The 26,646-nt window shown below is 42.0% G+C and overlaps 2 protein-coding genes across 3 annotated transcripts; both read left to right on the forward strand.

The window, feature by feature from the left end:
* Positions 1-278: 278 nt before the first annotated feature.
* LIX1L (limb and CNS expressed 1 like) lies at positions 279-21,189 on the forward strand. Its single transcript, XM_043875961.1, has 6 exons — positions 279-675; positions 8,146-8,309; positions 11,429-11,569; positions 16,723-16,818; positions 17,380-17,457; positions 18,520-21,189. Exons 1-6 carry the CDS (start codon positions 384-386, stop codon positions 18,760-18,762), a joined length of 1,014 nt encoding a protein of 337 aa, XP_043731896.1. The 5' UTR covers positions 279-383; the 3' UTR covers positions 18,763-21,189.
* A 2,732-nt stretch (positions 21,190-23,921) lies between these two features.
* RBM8A (RNA binding motif protein 8A) lies at positions 23,922-25,629 on the forward strand. 2 transcript variants are annotated; one of them, XM_043875967.1, is made up of 6 exons: positions 23,922-24,044; positions 24,317-24,376; positions 24,503-24,580; positions 24,756-24,892; positions 25,165-25,301; positions 25,411-25,629. In XM_043875967.1, exons 1-6 carry the CDS (start codon positions 23,978-23,980, stop codon positions 25,454-25,456), a joined length of 525 nt encoding a protein of 174 aa, XP_043731902.1. In that variant the 5' UTR covers positions 23,922-23,977; the 3' UTR covers positions 25,457-25,629. The 2 variants fall into 2 exon arrangements, with proteins under 2 accessions (XP_043731902.1, XP_043731903.1); XM_043875968.1 differs by having other exon boundaries at positions 24,506-24,580.
* The last annotated feature ends 1,017 nt before the right edge of the window (positions 25,630-26,646 follow it).

Genomic DNA, 26,646 nt, shown 5'->3' on the forward strand with positions numbered 1-26,646 from the left:
CTACAATTCTCCCCAGTCATGCATCCAGCCCCCCCTTTTTTCCCCCTCTAGCCTCGCCCTATGAGTCTGGCCCGCTTTCTAGTACTCGAAAAGATGCGCCAGAGCTAAGCTTCTCCAGGGTAGCGGGTATCGCTTTTTCTCTTTGTAATTGGTTGCTCAGAACCTCCGCCCTCAATAATTTGCCTATGGTGGAGGGGCAGCCGGCCAGCTCCCGCCCCATCTCTGGTGATTGGCATAGGACTTGGCTCGTCCCCGCCCCCGTTTGACTGACGGCTGGGCTCCGGCACCTCCTTCAGTCCCTGGGCGCTCACTGGCGGGGGCGGCTGGGACCGTTAGCTCGCCAGGCTGGCAGGCTCCGGGCCGCTACTCCACTGGCGGCCGGGATGGAGACCTTGCGAGCGCAGCGACTGCAGCCCGGAGTGGGCACCAGCGGGAGGGGCACTCTGCGAGCGCTTCGGCCCGGAGTGACTGGGGCCGCGGCTGCCACCGCCACACCCCCAGCGGGCCCCCCGCCGGCCCCGCCGCCCCCCGCACCGCCCCCGCCGCCTCTGCTTCTGTCCGGGGCCGCCGGGCTGCCGCTGCCCCCGGGCGCCGCAGGCAGCCCTGTGGTACTGCGGGAGGCCGTGGAGGCCGTGGTGAGAAGCTTCGCCAAACACACGCAGGGCTATGGCCGAGGTGAGTCTGCGGGGTCTGGCCTCCTCCGGGACACCCTCTCTGTAAGAGGGCTTTGCTCCCACAGTCCTCTGGATCGCTTTTCCTGGCTCAGAGCCCTCACATGCATTTCCTTTTGGGGAGTTTCCTTCAGGGCTACACACACACAGACACGCACACGCACAGACGCGCATATTCATACACACGTTTAAACCTCTCACTCCTCCCCTTTATTGAGTTACTACTATATTCTCCAGGGACCCGTTTTTACAGATGTAGCCTTCTTTTCTTCCCAGTCTTTTCCTCTTTAGAAATGGACTTCCTCCTGTAGCTTAGTGCTTTAACATCTCTCTGCGTTTACACACCAGTCCCCATTGTGTGGGATCCTATCCTTTATCTCAGAACCAAGACGTTTCTCAACCACATCCTCTCAGTCTTTCTCCTGTGATCTCAGCAATTCCTGGGCTCCCGGCTAATTTACTCTATCTCCTTAACCTTGACTTTTAAATTCTTTTCTTACTTATGTCACTCTGAGATTTCCAGTGCAACTTCAGATTTACTGGGGAATTAGGCAGGGCTTTCACAAGCCACCTGTAAATTGTGCTTTTAAATTTGGACCCCTGCCAGCTTCCTATGACTTAGTGCCCTACTTCGGTGTCTTTTTAAGTATGGAGCCTCACACAACTCCAGCCTCTCTGTCTGTCTGGCTCTGTTTTCCTGGCCCTTGCCCAGGAACTGAGGATAAATCCCAGGCCTTGGCTCTCTCAATGTTAAGTTCAGTGGAAATGAGCCAGACAGAAACCCTATTTCCTTTAGAAATCTTCATCTTAAAGATGCGTAATTTCCCGGGTTTCTGAAAAGGGAGCTGTGAGGATTTTCTTTGTTGTTTGTGTTTAACCAGCGCAGCATATCATGAGTTTGAGTTCCAAGATTTATAGTGTAAAAAGAAATATATAGTAAGGGGTGTGGGGTACAGAATTCAGGCCTGAAATTTCTGAGACATCATTTCTCTCTGCATGGTTAAGTCCTGCTTGACCTGGAAGTGACTGTATCTCTAACTTTCTAGTTTATCTCTTTAGTACAGAGGAAGGTTACAGGGCTTTCTTTATAGATAGTAATGACTTTTTTTTTTCTTCCTGAGAAAGTGCAGTGAGAAGAGCACACACAAAGGCTTTGGAGTCAGACAAGTCTGGATTAAATTCCAGATTAAATCTCTGTCACTTGCCAGCTATGTCTCTGTGGAAGAGACTTAACTTCACTGAGCTTTGATTTTCTTTGGAATTATTGTCTCAATAAATGATATATTGCACCTGACAGATATAATGGGTACTTTAAAAATGATAAATATCCTCTCAAGTTTATTGGTTCATTTCTTTGGGAAGAACACATATTTTCTCCCACTGTTAAATCCTAACAGTGTAAAACCAATGATTCCTATGAAAACATTTTAAGATCTGTTTTGCTTTATTTGCACAATGATACATTTCCCATCAGTTTCCCTTTGTTCTTCATTTTGAACTGCTACCAAAGGGCTGGCACTCTGCTAGGTGCTTGGAATACAAATGCATATTATCTTGAAATGCATCATGAGGGAATTTAATTGTTTTTTCTAGTTTAACTCCTAGATTTAACAGGGCACTGTAATGGAATTGCTATTAGTTATTGTCCTGTTACTTCAGGCCTCTTTTAAATTGAGACCAAGGGAAGGTCTTTGCTTCTGAGCATAGGAGTAGCAACCCTAAATCTGATGCCTTCTTCCTAGAATCTTATAGGTGTTTATTAAAATTATAGAGGAGTGACAATTTTTTTTGTCTGTGTTACCTCAAGAGGCTCTGGTTTAAACTGAGCATCCTGTAAAAACTTTTCCATTTCCTTAGAAAAAAATGAGGGTGAGGGTACAAGGGAATTATACTGACAAAGAACAACCAGTTAGCATTCAGACTCTTCAGCAGTTCAGTCCTCCAGCTTGCCTACCTCCCACCACAGTCCTTCTCGTTATTCTTGAGTTTCTCATTTCCAGTCTGGGTGTCCAGCCAGTACTTTGGGAAAGTTTGGCAGATAGTTCAGCTTCAGGCAAGCAGAATCTCTGCCGATTTGGCTCAGAAGACTTTCACCACATGGAATCACTTACTCTGCTTCAATTAATAGGCAAAACTGCCACTGGCCTGTGTCCACACACCCTTGTGACTGATGGCATGGTATTTGGGGGCTGGCTGTATTCCCCTGCATATAATTTACTTTAGTCTTTGCCCAGACCAGTCCTCAATCCAGCAATGCTTTACTGGATTATCTTCAATTCAAATCTTTCATCTTCCTCCTGAGTGCTCCAAATTCACCTTCCAGACATGGTCTTTAGATTTACCTTCACTCCTGTAGGCTCTCAGCATTAGATTGTTCTGTTATCTCACTTGTTTGTCCTATATCTCTCCCTGCAGTCCCCACCCAAGATGCACACCTAGCTCAGTATGCTGTAGGTTCTTAACCAGTTTAGTGCACAGGATTTGGAATCAGAGAATCTGGCCCTGTCAAATAGTGTCTGTGTGATCTTGGATAAATTACTTTCTCTCTCTAGGCCTCACCTGTTCTATTCATTCAGTTAAGGAATATTTATTGATCACCAGGGGTGAACAAGACACTCAGTCCCTATCTTCATGGAGCTCACAGACCACTTTATAGAGCATGTGTGAGAATTAATGATGCAATAAAACAGGACAATACAGCAGAAAGAGGATTGGTTTGGGAGGCAAACAAACATTGGTTCTAAATTCTGGTTCTGCCACTGTGGTCTGTTTCCTAACTTGTTCACCATTTGTACAGTGGGTATTACAATGCCTATCTTAATAGTTTTACGTGGATTAAATGAATGCATGCAGCAGCTAGTTAGTACTCAATGGGTGGTTGCTATTATTACGCATGTGGAATACTTTGAAAACTGTGCATTTGATAGGTACTGTTAGCATTACCATTTTATTTACCCCTTTTCCACATGGCATAGAGACCCCTTCTTCTAATGACTCACAGCTGGTAATCTCTAATCTGGCACAATTGCCTGAACAACCAAGTTGCTTTCCTTGATCTGTAACTTCTGTGTTACCCTCTTCAAACCTATCTTTTAAAAAAAATTATTGCTGTCCCATGGGACTTTCCTGGTGGTCCAGTGGCTAAGACTTCTCACTTCCAACACAGGGAACCAGGCTTTGATCCCTGGTCAGGGAACTAGATTCCCACATGCTGCAACTAAAGATCCTCTGCAGCCAAATAAATTAAAAAAAAAAAATTGCTATCCTTTTATTATTACATATTGTTACATGATTGGAAATTCAGCCCAGCTACTCCACTAGGCTGAACAAATGAATCTTATGTGGTATTTTCTGTTTAGTTGTTCCTTTTCCTCAGAATAATAGACAGCTTCTTTGTTCTAAGTGACTATGTAGTTATTAATAAAATGATTGGTCTGGATATTTCCAATGTTTGAAATGTAGGATTAGACCCTGTATTCGTTTCCTGTGGCTGCTCTAACAAATTATCACACACTTAGCTTAAAACAGAAGAAATTTATTCTCTCACAGTTCTAAAGCCCCGAAGTTAAAAATCAGTATCACTGGGTCACAGTCCAGGCGTCACAGCAGGCCTGTGTGCCCTGCAGAGGCTCTAGGGGAGAATCTGTTTCTTTGCCTCTTCCAACTTCTGGTGCTATCAGAATTCCCTGGCTTGTGACAACACCATTCTAATCTCTGCCTCCATCTTCCTGCTGCTTTCTCCTCTTCTGTTTTTCATCAAGTCTCCTTCCCTAAGGACCCCTGGGTTTATATTTAGGATGCACCAAGATAATCCATGATAATTTCTCCATCTCAGATCCCTAACTTAATCACATCTGCAAAATCTTTGCCACATAAGGTAACATTCACAGGTTCCAAGGATTAGGACATGAACCTCTTGGCAGGCACATTATTCCACTTACCATAGTCTTCTCCCAAAGTCACTGTCACTTTTCAATCCCTCCCTTCTGGAGACTGTGCCCTGTGGGCTATTCAGGGGTACCTTCTACAAACTGAATTAGGAAAAGTCAGGTGAAATATTGTTAACCAGTTTCCATATCTTCATAGTAACATGAATTAAGCCAGGCCACACTATTCTTACCATCTTGTACGATCAGAGAGAACCTTCTCACTCATTTAATTTTGTTATCTGTTTATCCATGCTGCCCCACTATAAAATTGTTTATTTTTATAAAATTTTTTATTATAGTTTCATGTGTTGTTTTAGTATTTTTACTCTGGTGTATGTGCACTCTGTCTCTCTTACCGCTTAGACATTCATCTAATATTTTATCTCCTAAGGGAAAAACTGAAAGTATTCTCTTTCATGTTGTTGTTCAAAATTATGGTACAAGCACTTAAATGTTCTTCACTACCTTGGTCTTTCCTGTCCCTTTCAGCCCAGCATCTATTAGTTACCTCCAAAAACCAATTGTAGCTGTCAGATGTGTATGTCTCAGTAATTGCTACCCTTATACCTCACTGTCCTTTAGCCATCCTTATGTAAACCATTATATCCATGGTTTGTCACTGAAAATCCTCCGATAAAAGCTATGAGCATTCTCCTACACATGCACATGCACACACACACAAATACTCATATGCACACACACACAGAAACATGCTTAATTTTACTTAGAGTTTTAAAGGTCTTGTGAACCCCTATGAAGTTCAACCATGGACTGGACTTTGGACCCTGGGTTAAGATTCCCAAGTTGGAAAAAACATTGGCATCAGGTTCTGCTCCAGCTATGTGACCTCAACCAAGTCACTTACCCTTCCTTAGCCTGAGATAGACTAGATAATCTCTGAAGTCCCTTTTAGCTCTAGAAATGAATGAGCTTCATGGGCTTCCCTGGTGGTTCAGATGTAAAGAATCTGCCTGCAATGCGGGAGACCCAGGTTTGATCCCTAGCCAGGGAAGATGCCCTAGAGTAGGAAATGGGAGGGAGGATTCAACATTCTTGCCTCGAGAATTTCATGGACAGAGGAGCCTGGTAGGCTACATGGGATCGCAAAGGGCTGGACACGACTGAGCAACTAACACTTATGAGCATTTTCAAATGCAGATCACAATTCATTGCCTTTTTCCCTGATCATTTGCCCAATTTCTCATTTCATACTCATATTTCTGAAATAAGACTCCTTATTTCATTTGGCTTTGAGTAATCATTAAAAAAAAGTCCTAAAAATTTTTTTAAAAAGTCCTATAGTCTGTGCCAAAAGGGATTTAACTGGATATAGAATGGTCATATGCTTTTTAATAGGACCTTCCCCATTATAGCAGTCTTCTCCCCTTCCTCTTTATTTCAATATTCTCCTTGTTGTTTGCATGTCAGGGGACTTGTCACCCAACACGTTGTGCTAGATTGCCTCAAAGAGGGAACTGAGCCTGAAAAGATCTCAATGAAAAGAACTAAGGTGGCTAAGTTTTCTGGTCAGCAATGACCTCTGAAGAGTCCCTGCTAAAACTAAGGGTGGGGAAGAGAAAGTTTTCTTTTCATGCTGTCTTTTAATGGGAGAATGAACATTTTAAAAAGTCAGTTAAACATAGGGTATTTGTTAAGAGCTTATGCTGCTTTTCTTTTTTTTTTTTCTTATGCTGCTTTTCAAACCCTGGTTGGTACATGGAGTGCTTGCTTCAGTTGCAGAGCAGCTAAGTTATTCTTGTCCACTATATTTTGAACACCTTCCTGGCAGGAAATTTATGTTACTCGTCTTGGCATCTCTAATGTCTGGAACAGAGCTGTGCACCAGTTGAGTGCTCAACATTTTGCTTAGTGTGTGTGTGGCAGCCATGAAAGTGTGCTGGTTCATATCTGGTGCTGCAGGGAGCATAACTGACTGACAGTCTTAAACTGCTGTCCCCTCTGAGCTCATCACCATGTTTGCATTGAGGCCATACCGCCTGCAGGCTGCTGTCTGTGACTGAGCGCAGCAGGGGTGCTAACTCAGGCACATCCGGAGATGTGGGATTCCTTTGGCTTGAGTACCTGGCCGAACCTTTCTTGGAACTGTGCTGCAGTCTGAGACTCTCATATCCACACTTCCTGCCTTCCTTCTCTCCTTCCACAGGTGTCAGACCTTGAACCTGGTCTGAAGGCTCTCCCTTCTCCTTCTTCCTCCCCAACAAATCTCTTGGATTTCTGACCCATCTTGGTGTCTTCTCCTTGTCAGACCTTAACTCACATAATATAGTAGAATTAACAAGTCCTTGTTGTAACAAAGGGTGGAGAGTGGTCATGGAAGATATTGGTGAATGTGTATGATAATTTATTGTTATGAGGCTTTTAGTTAAAGCCACTTGAAATCTTGGAACCCTAGAGTCAAAGAGATCCTTTCCAAAGGCAAACTGATTTTATCCCACCGTCCATTTAAAAATCTTTCAGTAGCTTCCCATTGTTCCAGGATAAAGCCAGTATTCTAACATGAACCATCACATCTGACCTGATCTAGCCCTGGCTTTTTTTTTTTTCTTGCAACCTCATCTTGCATTATATTACCCCTCACTGTCTCTTTTCTGGCCACACTAGTCCCCTTATTCATTGTACTTCCTGCTGCTGCAGAGCCGTTGTCCATGCTGTTTCTTCTGTTCAGAGCACTTTTCTCTCACCTTTTTACCTAGTGATACTTATATCCGAGCTTAAATATTACCTTGTCAGGGTAGCTTTCTTGGACCTTCTTAATTAGGTCACATGTTCCTACATTTCCCACCATTTACCACTCCTTTATAGCATTTATCTCAGTTGTAGTTTTTAATTTGTTTGAGATTATTTGGTTAATCTCTCTCTCCCTGTTTAGACTGTAAGCTGCAAGGGAAAAGGAACAGGGTTTTGCTCATGATTGTAGCCTAGCACCAGCACACAGTCTAGCACACAGTAGGTACTCGATAATTTTTGTGGAATAATTGAATCTAGGTATTAGGGGATGTGGGGAACTGTCCTGGAATACAGTGTCGAGTCTGGAGTTTGATTTTACCCTATTTACAACTAATTACTATGTGTGAGAGCTGGACCGTAAAGAAGGCAGAATGCCAAAGAATTGATGCCTTTGAACTGTGGTGCTGGAGAAGACTCCTGAAAGTCCTCTGGACAGCAAGGAGACCAAACCAGTCAATCCTAAAGGAAATTGACCCTGAATATTCATTGGAAGGACTGATGCTGAAGCTGAAGCTCCAATACTTTGGCCACCTAATGTGAAGAGCCAACTCATTGGAAAAGACCCTGATGCTGGGAAAGATTGAAGGCAGGAGGAGAAGGGGACAACAGAGGATGAGATGGTTGGCTGGCATCACCAACTCAATGGACATGGGTTTAAATGCTTCTAAATGGTGATAGGTGGGGATCTTAGAGGGGGTAGTCTCTTCATGTAAGTACAGGTTACAGATAGTGTATTGAAGCAGAGCACCATTTGGAAGCATTCTTATTGCTGAACTTAACTACTTCTCTTTTTATAGTGAATGTGGTGGAGGCACTTCAGGAATTCTGGCAGATGAAACAGTCACGAGGGGCTGACTTGAAGAATGGGGCCCTAGTGGTTTATGAGATGGTTCCCGCCAACAGTCCTCCCTATGTCTGCTATGTCACCCTGCCTGGGGGAAGTTGCTTTGGGAGTTTCCAGGTAAGAGCCGGGAGGCAAATGCAGCAGAGATAAATGCGTAGGTGCTAGTAGTGGCTTTCTCTATCACTTTGGTCATTAAATCTCTGTCCAAAGGTCACCTGTTTGAAGACTTGGACCAGTTCTGGGTAAATTATTCTAATAAGCATCTGAGGCTCATTTGACCAGAAAACAACCTTTGTAGCATGCTTTTCTTTTTAGTGTGTGTGCTAAGTCACTTCAGTCGTGCCTGACTCTTTGAGATCCAGTGGAGCCTGCCAAGCTCTGCTGTTCATGAGATTCTCCAGATAAGAATACTGGAATGGGTTGTCATGCCCTCCTCCAGTGGGTTTGAGGGTTTTTTTATTTATTTATTTTTTAATTGAAAGATAATTGCTTTACAGAATTTTGTTGTTTTCTGTCAGATGGGTTTGAGTTTTGAAAGCTGAAAGAAAAGCAAACTACAGCACCTAACTCATGTTCTGATCTGGCTTTCCAGTTTCCTACTGTCTCTTTTTGAGGACATAGGTTAATATCCATCGCCCACACTACTTTTTCATAGGCTATGGCCAAGGAAAGCAGTGTTTGAGTTCTCCAAGAAATCAAAGGAGAAGGACTATGTATGGTGGAAATAGTACTCATCTAAGAGTTAGCAGATCCAAATTCTCATTCCCCTGACTGCCAGCGGGGCAAGTCAAGTAATTTCTATGGGCCTCGGTTTCTCCATTTATAACATGAAGGAGATAGAGTAGATTATTTCTAGCCAGTATTTCTGGTACTGCCATTCTACAATTATATAAAAGACTTGTATATGATGATGAAAAGAGTTGATGCTATTATAGGGTAACAAGAAATTTGACCAGTGTGAATATTATCAACAAAGATGAATTTTTCACATTGCAGACAGGAGAGTAGCTTCCTGAAATGTCAACTTAGAGCCTGAATAGGAATTTAGGGAGGAGACTAGACACTGCAAGGAGATCCAACCAGTTCATACTAAAGGAGATCAGTCCTGGGTGTTCATTGGAAGGACTGATGTTGAAGCTGAAACTCCAGTACTTTGGCCACCTCATGCGAAGAACTGACTCTTGAAAAGACCCTGATGCTGGGAAAGATTGAGGGCAAGAGGAGAAGTGGACAACAGAGGATGAGATGATTGGATGGCATCACCAACTCGATGGACATGGGTTTGGGTGGACTCCGGGAGTTGGTGATGGAGAGGGAGGCCTGGCGTGCTGCGGTTCATGGGGTCGTGAAAGTCGGACACAACTGAGCAACTGAACTGAACTGAACTAGACACTTTTGTTCTGTTTTCTGTGTGACTTGAATAACCCTTAGACAAAGTTATACCCTCCGCTATGTGCTTCCATAGCACCTTGAACTTCCAGTATCAAATCACTTACCACAACATATTGTTATTGAGTGTTTCTCTCTCCTAGTGGACTATGCTCTACAGTGGCAGAGATAGTGTCAGTCTTCTTTCTTATTCAGTTTTAAATCTCTACCGTCCAACTCAGTGCCCAGCACAGAATAGACATTTAATAAATCTGTTACACAAATAAGTGCCATTGTAGCTCAGTTGCAGTCTCAAATAGAAACTGTCCAAAGGGAGCTTCATTTCAAATTGGGTGACTAAAATGTTTCTCTCAGAACCCCAGCCATTTCAGAGAAATAAATATGTGCCCAAGGTAACTAATGTTTATCTTTTGCTTCTAGAAAATAAGATCTTTCCTTACTTCTCCTACCTCATCATACCGTTGAATAAAGATGTAATAATCTTATGGTGATGCCCCAAGTGAGTGGAAGTCGCTCAGTCGTGTCCAACTCTTTGAGACCCCATGGGCAGTCCAGTCCATGGAATTCTCCAGGGCAGAATACTGGAGTGGATAGCCTTTCCCTTCTCCAGGATGCCCCAAACCGGGCCATTATAGTAACTCAATTTCTGTTATTTCCTGAAAGAGTAGAATTATCTCTCTTGGCCTCTTTTAGCTTATCTTTTATATCCACTTTGGCAGGTGAGATTTCTCCTGGTGGTTTTCTTCATAGATGATTTTTCAGAAAGAGCACCATATAGTAGAATGGGCAGCAGGCTAATAAATAGTGAGAGAAGTGGAAACAGAAACTGAATAAGCAAGAAGCTGTAGGATTAATGTATCAAACTCCACATGTTGTCTCAGAGAGACCTGTCAGCTAAAGGAAATTGGGAATTACTGAAATTAAGGATGGTTAAGTAGCAAACATAATCTGGTCTACTTTTTAAAATTACATCACGTTCTTTCTTTTCTCTTATCCTAATCGTAAATGTCAAAGGGCATAGAGGCCTTTGAAACAGCCAGTAAAAATGAATTTTAAAGGTGGCTAGGGATCTGAAGTTGAGTGATTCAAGACTTTCGAAAATCAGACTTTCTTTTTGATACATATGTTGGATACAATATAAAAACATGAGTTAATTTTTAAGTTTTTATTGTTTTCCTCAAGTCAGCTTTCCTTTCCCTAGCTACCTCTCTTCTCTTTGCCTCTGCTGGGAGGGGGTGGGGGAAAGACTATAAAATCCTTCCTCAGATCTTAGACTCCATTTACGGATAGTTCCCTGGCTCATTGCATTACTGGGGAAACTGCCTGCACATAGCTAAGGGTAAAGTCCAAGAATCCCAAATGGGTGCTTCGGATAGAGACTAGAGGGCTCCCCTGCAGAAGTAGCCTAGATACAGCTTTGTTCTAATCTTAGGTTATATAGAGGGATAAAAAAAAAACTTGCCCGTCGACAGAATTAAAGAACAAGATACAGATTTCTAACAGACTGGCCAGAATCTGGCTTTTGAGTAATTAATTCTGTTGACAGTTTAAACAGAGGTACTTTTTGTATCCAGTGATTATATGCTGACTTCAGCAATCTCCTCCATCCTGCCTTCAATTTGGTATGAGCTACAGCTGTCTCCAGTTCCTTAATGACTCCAGGATGTGGAATCAAACTTGTTTCCAAGTTCCCTGACCATTTTACAATAAAAACTTTGGAGGACATGTAGAACAAACTGACTTTTCCAGAGTATCCAAGTGTTGTCTATGCCAAGTGTTTCCTTCCACTTCTTTCTTCCTCTCTCTCAGATACACATATACACATATTTTCTCTGTTTACTGCCTAGTTTTGCCCCACAAAAGCTGAAGCCCGGCGGAGTGCTGCAAAGATTGCACTAATGAACTCTGTGTTTAATGAACATCCTTCCCGAAGAATCACTGATGAGTTCATTGAGAAGAGTGTCTCTGAGGCCCTGGCATCTTTCAATGTAAGTTACTTGGAGTTGGAAAGGAGGAGAGTGGGGGATGGGAGAATTGGCTGATTGTGAAATCTTGTGTATTACTGGGAAACAGAGCATGAATTCTTGGTTTTCTTTCCTGTCTACATTTCTGTTCTGTTTATTTTCTGTCAGTCCGTTGTATTACATGCTCCAAATGCTTTAGTCTCTAAATCTATGTATGTTTTTGTTATTTTGTCTCTTTCATTATGCCTCTGGTATCTAGAAATCTTTATTTCAAGATTTATGGACTTTTAGAGATATTATAGAATAAAAATTGAACCAGAATTTTGCTTTTCCCAATTTTGGTTTAAGACCTTACTCCCTTTTTCCTTCACTCTTTTTATACAACTGTTTCTATTGTCACTTGTTTCCTGCCTCCATTACTTCATCTTATTAATAAAGAACATGTTACAATATAAGTGTCTTGTCTTTTCATGTTCCTAGGAATGTGGAGGATAATTTATTTACTATCTTTAAAAAGAACATCTCTTCTTTCAGATGATAATGATAATGATGATAACCATAGCTAATCCTAACTATGTATTTATTTCGTACCAGGGACTATTCTAGGGGATTTATACGTAGTTTATCTCATTTCATCTTCACAACAGCCCTACGAGGTATGGTGGTGGTGGTGGTTTAGTTGCTAAGTCGTGTCCGACTCTTGCGACCCTGTGGACTGTAGCCTGCCAGGCTCCTCTGCCCACTGGATCCTCCAGTCAAGAATACTGGAGTCGGTTGCCATTTCCTTCTCCCAGGGGATCTTCCCAACCCAGGAAATGAACCTGGATCTCCTGCATTACAGGCAGATTCTTTACCAACTGAGCTATGAGGGAAGCCCTCCCTATGAGGTATAAGTACTATTGATACCCCTCTTTTACAGATGAGGAAATTAAAAACATAGAAGTGAAGTTTTGCCTAAAGTAATATAGCTTGTAGATGGTAGAACCAAGACTAGAACCCAAGTCAGCTTACAAACTTTTCTAGCTTAGAGGTACATCTTAAAAATTAGCACTGCCTTCATCCTTCCTCTCAATAGACCATTGATAGGAAGATAAAGTCAGATCAATTTTCTGTTTCTGTTTTCTTTACATTTAAGATGTAATTACATATACTAAACTGCTTCAGTTATCCGTTTTGTAGATTAGTGTTGAACACTTTGACTCATAATCCTTCTGTTACCTAGGACCCATCTGTTTTTCTCCTATTAGTCTTTGCCCCTGTCAAGCAGTGTCTGCAGGGAACAAAACATTTTATATTAATCAAATCAGTTAAAATTTCAAAAGCACATTTTTCAGTCTTAAATCATCTAATGTATCGATATTATAAAATGAAACATCAGTTTGGATTATAGAAAGTAGTGCTTATGAGCATGGGCTCTGAATTTATTTTGAAATTTTGGTTCTACTTGTTATGTGACTTTGAACAAGTTAGTCTTTTCCAGTTTCCTAATCTGTAAAATAGGATAACAGTTATGCCTATCACATAGGATTATTGGATAAAAGAGATTATGTTCCAGCATTTAGCACATGTTATCTGTTTAGGTGCCTTTGGATGCAAATAATAGAAAATCTCACTTCAAATTGACTTAATAAATAAAGGAAGGAAATGTATTACCTAACATGATAAGAAGTCTAGAAGTAGGGCAGATTTCAGGACTGGATGATTCCATGGGTTAAGAATGTCATCATTTAGGACAGTAGCTCCAACCTGGACTTCAAGCCTGAAGACCAGTCCCATTTTAACATAAAGGACGAGTTCTGTCGTCCTATCTGCAGGAGCACACTCTTGGGAGGGTGAAGTGGGGAGACACGCAGGTGCAAAATTTCCTGCAAAATCAGCTGTCTGGGAGTCTAGTCACCAGATCTGAACGAAGCAGACTGTTTTTTTTTTGTCTGTACTGGGTCTTCATTGTTGTGCCCAGGCTTTCTCTAGTTGTGGTGATTGTGGGCTGCTCTCTAGTTGTGGTGCGTGGGCTCTTGGCGGGTTAGCTCAGTAGTTATGGTATGTGAGCCCTAGAGCATATGGGCCTCAGTGGTTGTGGAGCACAGGCTTAGTTGCTCCTTAGCATGTGGGATCTTCCTGGACCAGTGATCCAACTGAGCCCCCTGCATTGGCTAGCAGATTCTCAACCACTGGACCACCAGGGAAGTCCAAAGCAGGCTTTAAAACAATTTTTATTTATTTATTTATTTACTTTTGGCTGTGCTGGCTATTTGTTGCTACAGAGGCTTTTCTCTAGTTGCGGTGAGTGGGGGCTACTCTTTAATTACGGTATGTGGGCTTCCCACTGGGGTGGTTTCTCTTGTGGCAGAGTACAGTCTCTAGGGAGCGCTGGGCTTCAGTAGTTGCGGCTCCCAGGCTCTAGAGCACAGTCTCAACAGTTGTGGTGCTTAGTTGCTCTGTGGCATGTGGGATCGTCCCGAATCAGGGATCAAACCTGTGTCTCCTCTATTGGTAGGCAGATTCTTTAGCACTGAGCCACGGGAAGCATTAAAGCACACTTTTAACCTGGAGAAAAAAAAAGAGTATCGTCATCTACTGGCCAAAACTCTTTCCATCTCTCCACTCACCCATCCTCTAGATATTGGCTTTGCCCTTGGGCTGACTCCCCTCAGGATACAAGATAGAGACAGAGTTCCATTTGTTAAATACAGAGAAAATGACATTCAGAGAGAAAAAGAGACCATCTTTTCTAGTATCTCCTTAGTAGTAAGGACTCTTTTCCCAAAAGCTCTCCAGCAGACCTTTCCTCTACCACCCATGCCCAGAATTCTCACCTTAAAATCAATTACAGGCAAAAGAGATTAGGATTTACCCACTTGGAGTTAGGATAAAATCATTCTTCCCTGAGGTAATTGGGAGATGAGTAGGTCCTGTAGTATGGAAGAAGTAAATAGACATTGGGTAGGTCACCTGCAGTGTCTGTTAGAAAGTGTTTAAGAAATGTAAACTATTATTATTCTCATGCCACTATTCTTTTTTGATTAACCTCTCAAATTGAGAACTTAGTGGATTTTTCATTAGTACCCCAGTGGAATTCCTTCTCCAAAAAAAATGATTTTCATTTAGCCTTAGCCATGGGTAAAGAGTGATGTCCACATTTTTTGCTTTTAACTTTTGTCCTTTAAAAGTCCTGAATCTGACACTGTATTCTGTCTTCTGACAAATCACCTAGCCTCTGTGGTTCTGAATTTCCTCATTTGTAAAATAAGTAGGTTAAATTAAATTAATTCTAATTCCTTTCCAATTATATTCTAATGTTCCTATCACTAATCAAGTATTCTGTGATTAAATGTCTATTGAATAAATGGAGTTCATTTATAACCTTGCTAGGTGTAGAAGTATCCTATGAGATGGAACTTGCCAATGTTGGGTTGTGCCATTTGGTATACTCCAGATAGTTTACAGATGTGCCGTGATACTGATCCCCTCAACTCTCAGGGGAACTGAGAAAGGCGTGGGGCAGAGGGACTCTGCCCTGCAGCCTCTGCTGGCAGCTGTTCTGTGCTGTATCATGGAGGTGTCGCAGTGAACAATTCTAGATAAGAATGAAGACTCTTGCTTGCTTCAGAGCCCTAAATCCTAATAATGAAAATCACCACCTTTTCCCTCCCATCCTCTAGATTTTCACTTCTAGATCCAAATTTTATGATCTTTGTTTCTCCACAAAGATTTAACCACGCATGGCATGATTATTTCTCATGAGCCACAAAACAAACTGGGTTGATTTTGAGTAGTTCTGACTTCCTGTTGATTCTAGCACAGTGAAGGCAAAGAATGATAATAAACTAGCATGGTATGCTTACTGAGTGCCTGACAGTATTTAAGGTGTGATACATATACAGTAAAACCCCATGATAAAGTATCCCACAATAAACTGAATTTGAATATAACTTGATTGGCTCCTGACCTCTACCTGATTCCTTTGCTCAAAAAGAGCAGTATAAATTTCATATCTTGGGAGTTTGGGGGGGTGTGTGTGGAACTGGCTAGAAAGAGCAGGAAACCTCTTAGAAAGCAAGAGGAGAAAGTTGGATCCCTGTGTTCCCAGTAGTCTCCTGGCCTAATGTTTCTAGATCAGGTTGACAAAAAGGGTCACTAGTAAACCAGGAGATGTCCTCATTTTGGAAGTCCCTGCAAGACTCTGGACCTAGAATTATCTTCAATAATATGAAACCACCACCAAATGGCACAAACCAGAGCCAGTACCAGAATAGATTTGGATTGTGTAACTGGATACCAGGTCCAATATGATAATGCACTTACATTATATGCTTGGAATTGTTAGACTAAATTTATCTTTTTTAAATTTAAATTTTTAAAAGAATATCTTTAATCCTTAAAATAATACTATAAGATAGATCTACGATTATTCTCATTTTACAAATAAGGTAGCTGGGGAACAGAGAGGTTAAATGACTTCACCAAGACCATAAGAGTAGTCCAGTCCATGCTCTTAACTTCTATACTGTATTGTTTTTCATACACTCTAGGCTTACAGGTAGGACAGTGTATCTTAACTCGACCCTGGCAGGGTCATGTCGCCAGTAGAAGACACATGAGGCAAATGTCCAGGATGCCAAACTGCTACCCAGAATTTGCCATGCTTATGACTTTTACAGTCACTCTTTAAAATGCATTTGCTAATTGTCCTCTAGGTTAGTCTATGCTGAACTCACTGTTATTTTAGCTAAATCAAGACTCTCCTCTATGTTTCAGTGCTCTCCCTTTTGTAAAATAGGAAAAATCAGATTGACTCATCTCTGTCACCTAAGTTAAAATGTGTGATGGCTCCAGAGGTCTCTGGATTGTGCTGAGCAGCAGACTAGCCACTAACCACATGTAGCTATTGAGCACTTGAATCGAGATATGCTGTAAGATGAAACAGACACCAGATTTTGAAAATTTAGTATAAGAAAAATAATGCTTCATTAATAAGTTTTACACTAATTATAGTTGAAATAATATTTTAAGTATATTAGGTTAAATAAAATATGCTATTAAAATTAATAGTGTTTGTTTTTACTGTAATATGGCAACTAAACATGTGACTTGCATTATATTTCTCCTAGACAGTGCTGCTCAAGGTGATAATCCTGACTGAAAATCTATTGTCTTTTCTTTTACTCTGTTACCAGGGCAACAGGGAGGAAGCTGACAACCCAAATACAGGGATTGGTGCTTTTCGATTCATGTTGGAATCCAACAAGGGCAAGTCAATGTTGGAGTTTCAGGTACTATACTATTCCACCTACTTCCCTGGCTCTGATAACATGGATCAGACTGTATACACACACACAGACACACACATGCACACACACATGCCTCATACTAAGACTCAGATGGAAAGGAAGGGAGAAAAGGTTATAGAATATTTATCAAAATATAAATACCTTCCTTCCCCCAAGGCCTCAAGGACATATCAGAGTTGGTATAAGGCATGCTCCCACAAATAAATTTTGTGAAACTTTCCCCATTTAATTATTTTTAAAGAAACAACATTTAATTGTGTATTTGGGTGCCTCAGGTCTTAGTTGCACCATGCAGGATTTTCACTGTGTCATGTGGGATCTCTTGTTGGGGTGCATGGACTCTCTAGTTGTGGCAGGCAGGCTTAGTTGCTCTGTGGCATGTGGGATCTTAAGTTCCCTGACCAGGGATCGAACCTGCATCCCCTTGCATTGCAAGACAGATTCTTAATCACTGGACCACCAGGGAAGTACTCCCCCCCATATTTAATTCTTATGCAACCTCCATATACCACTGTCCTGGCACTTCATATTTTCTTCCTTCAGGAGTTAATGACAGTTTTTCAACTGCTGCACTGGAATGGCAGCCTTAAGGCCATGAGGGAAAGACAGTGCTCTCGGCAGGTAAGAGTTCCTGTGGATGAGGGGAGTCTGGCAGAAGGGCTGTTTTGAGGTGGCTGTTGTGTTATAAAGAAGCAGGTCTACTAGGTTGTGGTAAAAAGCCTCTTGATGAAAGTGAAAGAGAAGAGTGAAAAAGTTGGCTTAAAGCTCAACATTCAGAAAACTAAGGTCATGGCATCTGGTCCCATCACCTCATGGGAAATAGATGGGGAGACAGTGGAAACAGTATCAGACTTTATTTTTGGGGGCTCCAAAATCACTGCAGATGGTGACTGCAGCCATGAAATTAAAAGACGCTTACTCCTTGGAAGGAAAGTTATGACCAACCTAGATAGCGTATTAAAAAGCAGAGACATTACTTTGCCAACAAAGGTCCGTCTGGTCAAGGCTATGGTTTTTCCAGTGGTCATGTATGGATGTGAGAGTTGGACTGTGAAGAAAGCTGAGTGCCGAAAAATTGATGCTTTTGAACTGTGGTGTTGGAGAAGACTCTTGAGAGTCCCTTGGACTGCAAGGAGATCCAACCAGTTCATCCTGAAGGAGTTAAGTCCTGGGTGTTCATTGGAAGGACTGATGCTGAAGATGAAACTCCAATACTTTGGCCACCTGATGTGAAGAGTTGACTTATTGGAAAAGACCCTGATGGTGGGAGGGATTGGGGGCAGGAGGAGAAGGGGACAGAGGATGAGATGGCTGGATGGCATCACCGACTCGATGGACATGAGTTTGAGTAAACTCCGGGAGTTTGTGATGGACAGGGAGGCCTGGCGAGCTGTGATTCATGGGGTCGCAAAGAGTCGGACACGACGAGCGACTGAACTGAACCAGGTTGTGAGTCTTGAAAGTGTTATGTAAAGTGCCCACTTCATTCCTATAATCTTAACTGTGATTCTTTTACCTGCCTTGCTTCTCCCACCAGGAGGTTTTCCCATAAGACTCTCCTCAGAGGACTCCAGTGCTGACTTTGGTTAGGACTCAAAGGCTGAGAGTTCCTAGTCCCAGTTGGGTTAATGAGGAATGAACCTTTACTTTGTCCGTGACTTTCACATTCCTCTCCCCCTCCAGGAAGTGTTGGCTCATTATTCACACCGAGCCCTAGATGATGATATTCGCCACCAAATGGCATTGGACTGGGTGAGCCGGGAGCAGAGTGTGCCAGGGGCACTGTCTAGAGAGCTGGCCTCTACTGAGCGGGAGCTGGATGAAGCCCGGCTGGCAGGCAAGGAGCTGCGCTTCCACAAGGAGAAGAAAGATATTCTCATGCTGGCTGCTGGGCAGTTGGGCAATATGCATTCCTCCAACTGCTAGGCGTCTACCCACATACTCACATCATCTCCAGGCCCGTTTTTTTGTATGTCCTTTCTAAGACTTAGTGTGATTTCTGTACATACTTTCTCAATTTTATACTTTAAAATATAGATATATATATATGTGTATGTATAAATTCTACACCTAGATTCCTATTTGTTGAGATATCCCTTTTCTTACTTCTAGTTTTTGGATGTAGTTGCTTTTGAAACATATCCACACTGCTTTACAAGAAAAGCAGGCTGTCTTCAGAGCTTTGTGGGCTCTTACACTGCCAGTAACTCTGTGTAGTCATTTCAATAGCACAAAATGACTTACTAGGTGTTCCTGTCTCCTTTTAAAATAACAAGGAGCTTGAATAAGGACTGTGAGCCCCACCCTTATCCTCATTGCTGCTTTCTCTTGGACCAAACAGAGCATGAAAATGAAAACTTTGGCTTTGGTTTTATCTTGAGCTGGGCCTAGTTGGTACCAAGTTGTTCCCTCAGTAACTAGGTTACTTCATAACCTACACCACACCACACTACCACCTTACTCCTCTTCTGCCTACAAACGGTACTTCATTTTAGGGCTTCCTCACTTTATTATTTGAAATGAAGTGGAGAGCTGGTGGTTTCTTAATTTTAAAATCATTGCTGAGAAGCTTCCCAGGAACAAGAGAGGAATTATAAACACAGTCTGCAGGGGTTTATCACCTGTGTTGCTTCTGGGGCATAGATACCATACCATACCAGAATCTACTGAAGGGGTAAGGGTTGAAGTTACTTATCTTTCAATATTCTCTTTTCACTCCTCCTCCCTGCTCACCAAGCTCAGTTAAGCCCTCCCTGTCTATAGATCTTCCTGCTACAAAGATTGGTAGAAGGTAAAACATATTTCCCTTTCTTAAAAACGTCCTCCCATCACTTTGGTTTTTGGAAACATCTGTCCAATTTGGTGAGGGCTATGTTCCTCCTACTCCCATGAAGTGGCGACTGTTTATGACCTTAGATGTATATAACTAGATTCACATTGGTATTCCTCTTTCCTTTCCTCTTCCTCCAAAATAATTATTAGAGCATGAGCCAGTCAGGAAAATTAGAAGATACTTTGGCATTATGGCACTTCCTAATAGGAACCATGAGAAACTCCAGGAGGGGAAAAAGAATCAATGATCAGCTACTTATGTTTTTAATATGAATACTATTCTCTTCCCCTACCTCTTTCCTGGGTAAAACAGGAGAAAGATGATCTGGAGTATAGCTAAAGCATTCCCCTTTGGGAGAATTTTTTGTACATTTCTCTAAGATATATTTTCTTCTTGTTTCTGTAATCACCTTATACTATATTATAGCTCAGTGCACTTCCTAAACTGAGTTTGGGAAATTTAATATTCCTGCAAATACACTTTCCGTTTAACAATTATACACTTTGCTTTTAGAAATAGATTAGGAAACAGGCTACACTTTGCACATTTGGATCAGATAGGGAAAAGATGAAAGTCAGCTTTCTTGGTTTTGAAATCATCTTAGTGACCAGTATATATGGGATCAGAGGGTAAGGAATCTAACAACAGTTGTATTAGTACTTGAAAGGGATTTCCTTGAATTCTCCAAGCCCCATCTCTGTATTCTCTTCCATGAAACACATGTAAGGCTGGAGCAGAGGCTCCCTACTTTTAAATAATAAGTGTGTCTATTCAGTTTTTATTTATGTTTATAATCCAGAAATCACAAACCCTCATTTCTCCTTTGCTGTTTTCTCTGGGAAGCGGTGTGAGTTATGGAAAGAACTTGTCTTTGCATCTCCTTGATTATTTTTCTCAAATACCAATCAGTAAGATCCCAAAGAACTTGAGAAAAATTGTTCCCTGATATGTCCACTTTTGGTGTTAAATTTTTACTTATCTTTTTAGTACTCTCTATGTATTTTATATGTATAATTTTATACAATTAAAAATAGATTTTTGTCTAGTGAGCCATATTGACTCTTTCTTGAGACCCATGTATCAGAGAAGTTCTAAAATGACCCTTTCTCTTAAAAAGTTCAAAAAAGAACTTTTCTTAATATTTTTAGGGTGGAAGAAATAAGATTATACTGCTGGGAGATGGCATCTGCTTCCCCATCTCCAGATATTTGAGGAGCCTGAATTTGGTTCTTAACCCTTTCTCCTCAAGTTCTGCCCTTTTCCCCTAGCAGTCACACCCACTGTGGTGGCTTAAACTCTATCAAACATATAATTCTAAAACCTGTTCCTTCCACCTCAACCTCTTTTGAGTTTTTACATCTGTATTTCCACATGTTGCACATTACCACCTGAATGACACACGCTCTTTGCTCTTATCTAAAATAAAATCCATTTCTCCATACATGCTCCTCTTTGACTCCCGTTACTGAAATTACTGCCCAGCAATCTAAGCTAGAACCTCAATTCTCCTTGAGATCCTTCAAAAAAAAAAAAAAAAGATCCTTCAATTCCTCTTTGCCATCATCTAATCAATCACTTACTGTTGAGTCTACCCATATATAAACTTCCTATTTTGTCCATATCTACTGTCTTCGTTCATTCCTTTAGCATCTCAGGACGGGACCACTGCAACAGCTTCCTAATTATCTCTACTTTCATTCTTCACATCCTCTACATTACTATCAGATTTATTTCTAAAATACTTATCACTGTACTACTCCCCTACTTAAACTATCATCTAGCTATGTTTACCTTTAGCAGCACTTCCTAAAGTTTTATATGTGAACCCTTGGCATTATCTGACAAGATTTTAGGTGGTAGATGGCCAAATATTTTTCATTTTTACTAGTTATGCTTTTATCTGAATTTGTAATAGAAAAATATGGTCTCCACTGATGGCAGTGATATTTAAATAGTATAAATTTGTTTGGGGCTTCCCTGATAGCTCAATGGTAAAGAATCCTACCTGCAATGTGGAAGACCCAGGTTCAGTTCCTGGGTTGGGAAGATCCCCTGGAGGAGGGCATGGCAACCCACTCCAGTACTCTTGCCTGGAGAATTCCATGGACAGAGGAGCCTGGGGTTGCAAAGAGGTGGACACGACTAAGCAACTAAGCACAGCACAGCAGGTAAATTTAAAATGCCAGTCTATTTAAGGAAAAAGACAAATCAAAAATAGTATGGTGGCTACTTGCAAATGTTAAAAATTATGAATACTAAAATATTGAATTAGAAAAATTTCTTGCCTATAGGGTACGTTAAAAATTTTTAGCATGACATACAGTTTGACCCTAAACTGTATTTCCAACTTTGTTTCCTAATTAGACAGCATCAAGCATAAAAATTTTCTTGCCCTCCTGATATTCATTGGATATGTATTTAGCAATTGTCTACTATGAATCAGGCACTGGTCTGAACCTTGAGGATATAGTTGTAAGTAACAGTCTCTGCCAATGAGAAAGACAGACAATAAACAAACTAGAAAGTAAACAAAGTAATTCAAGATTTGATTTTAAGTTCTGTGAAGGAAGTAAGAGTGAAGGATAAAATAGAGAAGACTCCTTTGGGTGACAGCAGTATTTCAGGGAGACCTACAGGATGGGGTTGAACCAGCCATGTGAAAAGCTGGAGGAAGCTCATCAGGGACAGAAAGTTACAAAATGTCCAGAGATAAGAAAGTGTACAACATAGTTGAGTATAGGGAGTTGAGTAAACATAATTGAGGAAAGTATAGTAAAGCAATAGATGAGAGGGAAGAATGGTGGTGAAACAGTCTGGAGACATAGGCAGAGCAGGCTGTGAGTCTGAATTTTATTCTAAGTGCAAATAATAAGTAAAGGGGATTTCAGTAGAGATGTGACTTCTTTTTTTTTTTTTAAAGATCATACTATGTACTGTAGAGAATGGATTAATGTCTTAGTCTCAATACAACTGTTTTGCCTGGAAAGCAAAACAGCCTTACAAACAGTTTAAATGGAAGCACTCCCTTAAATGCACTCTCCTTATTTCCAGTCTTATTAGAAACTTGTATTGCTGTAGTACCTTGTAATAGCAATGATCACTTTCATAATGTTATTATAAAGTGATTGTTGATATTGTATTTCCCCTTGTATTGCTAGCACCTCTTCTAATATTAGACACACATATAGGCATTCACAACTGATTTAAAAATTAATAAATAAGTGACTACTTATCCACTACTGTTTGTTTAAGGCTTACGTCGGATGTGGGAGCAAAGTTCTTTTTCGCCTCAACTCCTGGGTTTTTAAACGTGAAATATCTGTACTACCCTCAAAGAAGCTAAAGCCTCTGTTTTATTTTAAATCACGACTTTTTCTTTTTACTTCCCAGAAGCGGTGGGTAGAATTTAAGAGACTATTTTTAATTTGGGGGGGCGGGTGCGTGACCCTGGGTTTGCGGATTTTAGTTCCCCCACCAGGAACTGAACTGGGTCCCCGAAGTAAAAGTGTGGAGCCGCCACGGAATTTCCTAAGACATTATTAAATAAAAAAAGAAAAGTTGATATCTGTCTCATCAATAGTATTTCACGGGAAACCAGGTCGGCTGATTTTCTTGAGAGAAAGCCGCTGCTACAGTACGTTCCAGAAGCAGTTTTTTGAAGTAGCATTGCTGACTGAACTTTTTTTTTAATGCTTCCATCACAGATCCGGCTGCTCCTCGGAACAGTATAGGCCTGCAAGTTTTTAGAGAAAAAACTCTTCGGCTTCCATTTCCTGGTATGGAATGACAAGAGACGAAAAGCAATCCGCTAATAAAAATTGGGCTGGGCTTCACAAGGAAATGGCAACCCCGTCCAGTATTCTTGCCTGGAGAGTTCCATGGACAGAGGAGCCTGGCGGGCTACAGCCCAAGGGATCGCAAAGAACTGACCCGACTTAGCGGGTGACACTTTCACTTTTCAGTCAGTAGTTACTTTTCGTTGGCTGCTCTGGTTAAGTTACTTAGTGTTAGGCGCTCAGTCTTGTCTGAAGCTCTGGTTAAGAGGAACTCACTAGGCCCGCCCACTCCCTACCTCGCCGCACACGGCTGCCGCGCTCAGCTCTCGACCCGCTCAAGATGGCTACAGAAACATTTCCGGTATCTTCCCAAACTAGGCCCGCCTCCATTGCGTATTTTTACCGCGCCGAGGGCGGGACCTAGGGTTAGTTTTTAATTGGTCAACTTGATTGATGACCTTTTCCCTCCGCGACAGTTTCCCGAGGAGCCAAGTGCCTGAGCGGCACGGGCGAGAGTTGGAGCGAAGGCAAGATGGCGGACGTACTTGATCTTCATGAGGCCGGGGGCGAGGATTTCGCCATGGATGAGGATGGGGACGGTGAGGACAGTGGAGGCGGCTGCGGGAAGCGGGGAAGGTGCGAGAGATGGACGTTTTAGGAAAATACAATCTTTCTCCCCAGTGGGGAGGATGCGAGCCGGGGAACTGGGTTCTGTTGGTTGGAGACTCCGCCCCCTTTGGGAGGAAGAGGGGCGGGCCGGGAAGGGACAGCCTGGAGGTGGTGGGGTTTGCTTTCAAATGTCTTGCAGAGAGAATATTGTTGTAAACAACTGTTACCTTTCTCACTTATTCCTTCTCTTCTGGGGCTCCAGAGAGCATCCACAAACTGAAAGAAAAAGCGAAGAAACGGAAGGGCCGTGGCTTTGGCTCCGGTGAGTGTTTGTGGGTGGAATGGGGGTAGAATGGAGAGAGCTACGAGTTTTGGAATCCCCATGCAGACCTACGGTGAACAGTGGGTGAAGGGGGATTTCCGGTGATCTGCTGTGTGTTTCTAATAGAAGAGGGGTCTCGAGCACGGATGCGTGAGGATTATGACAGCGTGGAGCAGGACGGCGATGAACCCGGACCACAACGCTGTAAGTAAATGGAAACCGTAGGATCTGTCTGTAGAGAATTAGGGACCAATGAAATAAAATCCAGTAGGAATGGAGTCAGAGGTCGCTTAACCGATCTCTGTGGAGCCTGCACACACTCTACTTCTGTGATCTTGCTTAAGTGTTTCTTGTGCTTAAACAACTTTCCTCCCTACAGCTGTTGAAGGTTGGATTCTCTTTGTCACTGGAGTCCATGAGGAAGCCACGGAAGAAGACATCCATGATAAATTTGCAGAGTATGGAGAAATAAAAAATATCCACCTCAATCTGGACAGACGTACAGGATATCTAAAGGTATCCTGAGCCATACTCCATTGCTTCTCTTCATCCATAACCCTTAAACAGCATTGGTGGTTCTTCCACGTTGGCTGTGGTTGGCCAAGAGTTGAAATAAAATGAGATTGGGAATTGATTGTTAGACACAGCAAAGGGGCAGAAACAGACAGACAGGTTGTATATATAATAGGGATGTGACGTGCATTTGTTGTTTAAGGTTGATAGATTTTTCTAGTTGAGTAGAAAAAAGCTTGATGGAGTTTTGATAATCTGTCTTTTTCTTGTTCCAGGGGTATACTCTAGTTGAGTATGAAACATACAAGGAGGCCCAGGCTGCTATGGAGGGACTCAATGGCCAGGATTTGATGGGACAGCCAATCAGTGTGGACTGGTGTTTTGTTCGGGGTCCACCCAAGGGCAAGAGGAGGTAAAGTGCAGAGGGCAAAACATTATCTTAGTGGAAGGAATATGAGCAAAACAGAATAAGGACTTAGTATCATGTTCCTCTCATGGACTCTGCCCTGTTTCCTTTCTAGAGGTGGCCGAAGACGCAGCAGGAGTCCAGATCGGAGACGTCGCTGATCCGCCCTCTGTTGTTCAGGTGTTCTCTGCAGAGATTCCATCTGCCCATGCAGATGGTGAAACCTTTGAGAAACAGGGCTTGGGTGGAACTCACTGTGTTTATATTTAATCTCTTACCCTGTTTAGTGTTTCTTTTGAATTATGAATAAATGTCCAATTTTTGTTTTCTAAAATTCCTTTCCTTTCCTTTTCTAATATTGTAAGTTCTGGAGTACTATTTACAGTGAGGCAGTATGGGTCACTGTGAGATATTTCTCCCAGGGACTGAATCTGTGTGAGTTTCTACATTAGATACAGTCTCCAGTGTCAGCTAGGGTCAAGTAGAGACACTGCTCAGTATTTTTCTTTGAAAGCAATACTAAGAGAGCAGGGGTAGAAGTAAGATGTTCTCATGGCAGTAAGGAATAATCCTTCTGTTCCTATATAGGCTGTCCTGAGCAAACGGTATCATAGAAATGTCTTTTTTTTTCTCTCCTGCCTTTCTTACTGCCAAATTTGTTTGTACTTCCATCTGTCTAAGAGCTTGAATCTCCTGTTAGGGCACTCTTCCAGAACCTCCTTCCCTGGAGGAGTTTATACTATGTTCTTGATGCCCTCTTCGGCAGCTAAAGGTGAAGGCCCCATAGAGGAAAGGATCCAGAGGAGCATTGAGAAGGCCAAAGAGGAAAAGGATGTGGCTGAGGCTAGGAGGCACTTCAGTTAGCATGGTGGGAGAGAACCAGTACCAAAGACCCAGAAGGTAATAAGGTGGCCAGCAGAAGATGAAGGTCAGCAGGACAAGTAGGGCCAGTCGTAGGGCCCAATGACGAGCACGGGAGCGACTGTCTGAGGAGCGGCGGAGGGCAAATTCACCTGCAGGGGCTGAGAATTTAGAAAATAGACTCAAATTCAGAACCACTCAGCTTCTAAATTGATAGGCAAAAATTGTGAGATAGAGCTCTTCCTTCTATAAGAGACTGCTGCAAGCCCTCCTCCCCTTCCCAATCTGGGACTATATGCTCCCTTCCCATTAGGGATTATGACAGATGTGCTGGAAAAAAGGTTTCAATTGAGGTGCTGTGGTACATGAAGCTACAAAGTCTGTTTGAAGTCTTGTTGGTGTCCAAGAGCAAAGGAGAATACTGATCACCCTTCTCCTTAATTCTTGCTTAGTTAGGTCAACTTTAGAGAATGATGGCTAGTGGCTGGTT

The sequence above is a fragment of the Cervus elaphus genome, chromosome 20 (assembly GCF_910594005.1).
Source record: "Cervus elaphus chromosome 20, mCerEla1.1, whole genome shotgun sequence".
Classification (NCBI taxonomy): domain Eukaryota; kingdom Metazoa; phylum Chordata; class Mammalia; order Artiodactyla; family Cervidae; genus Cervus; species Cervus elaphus.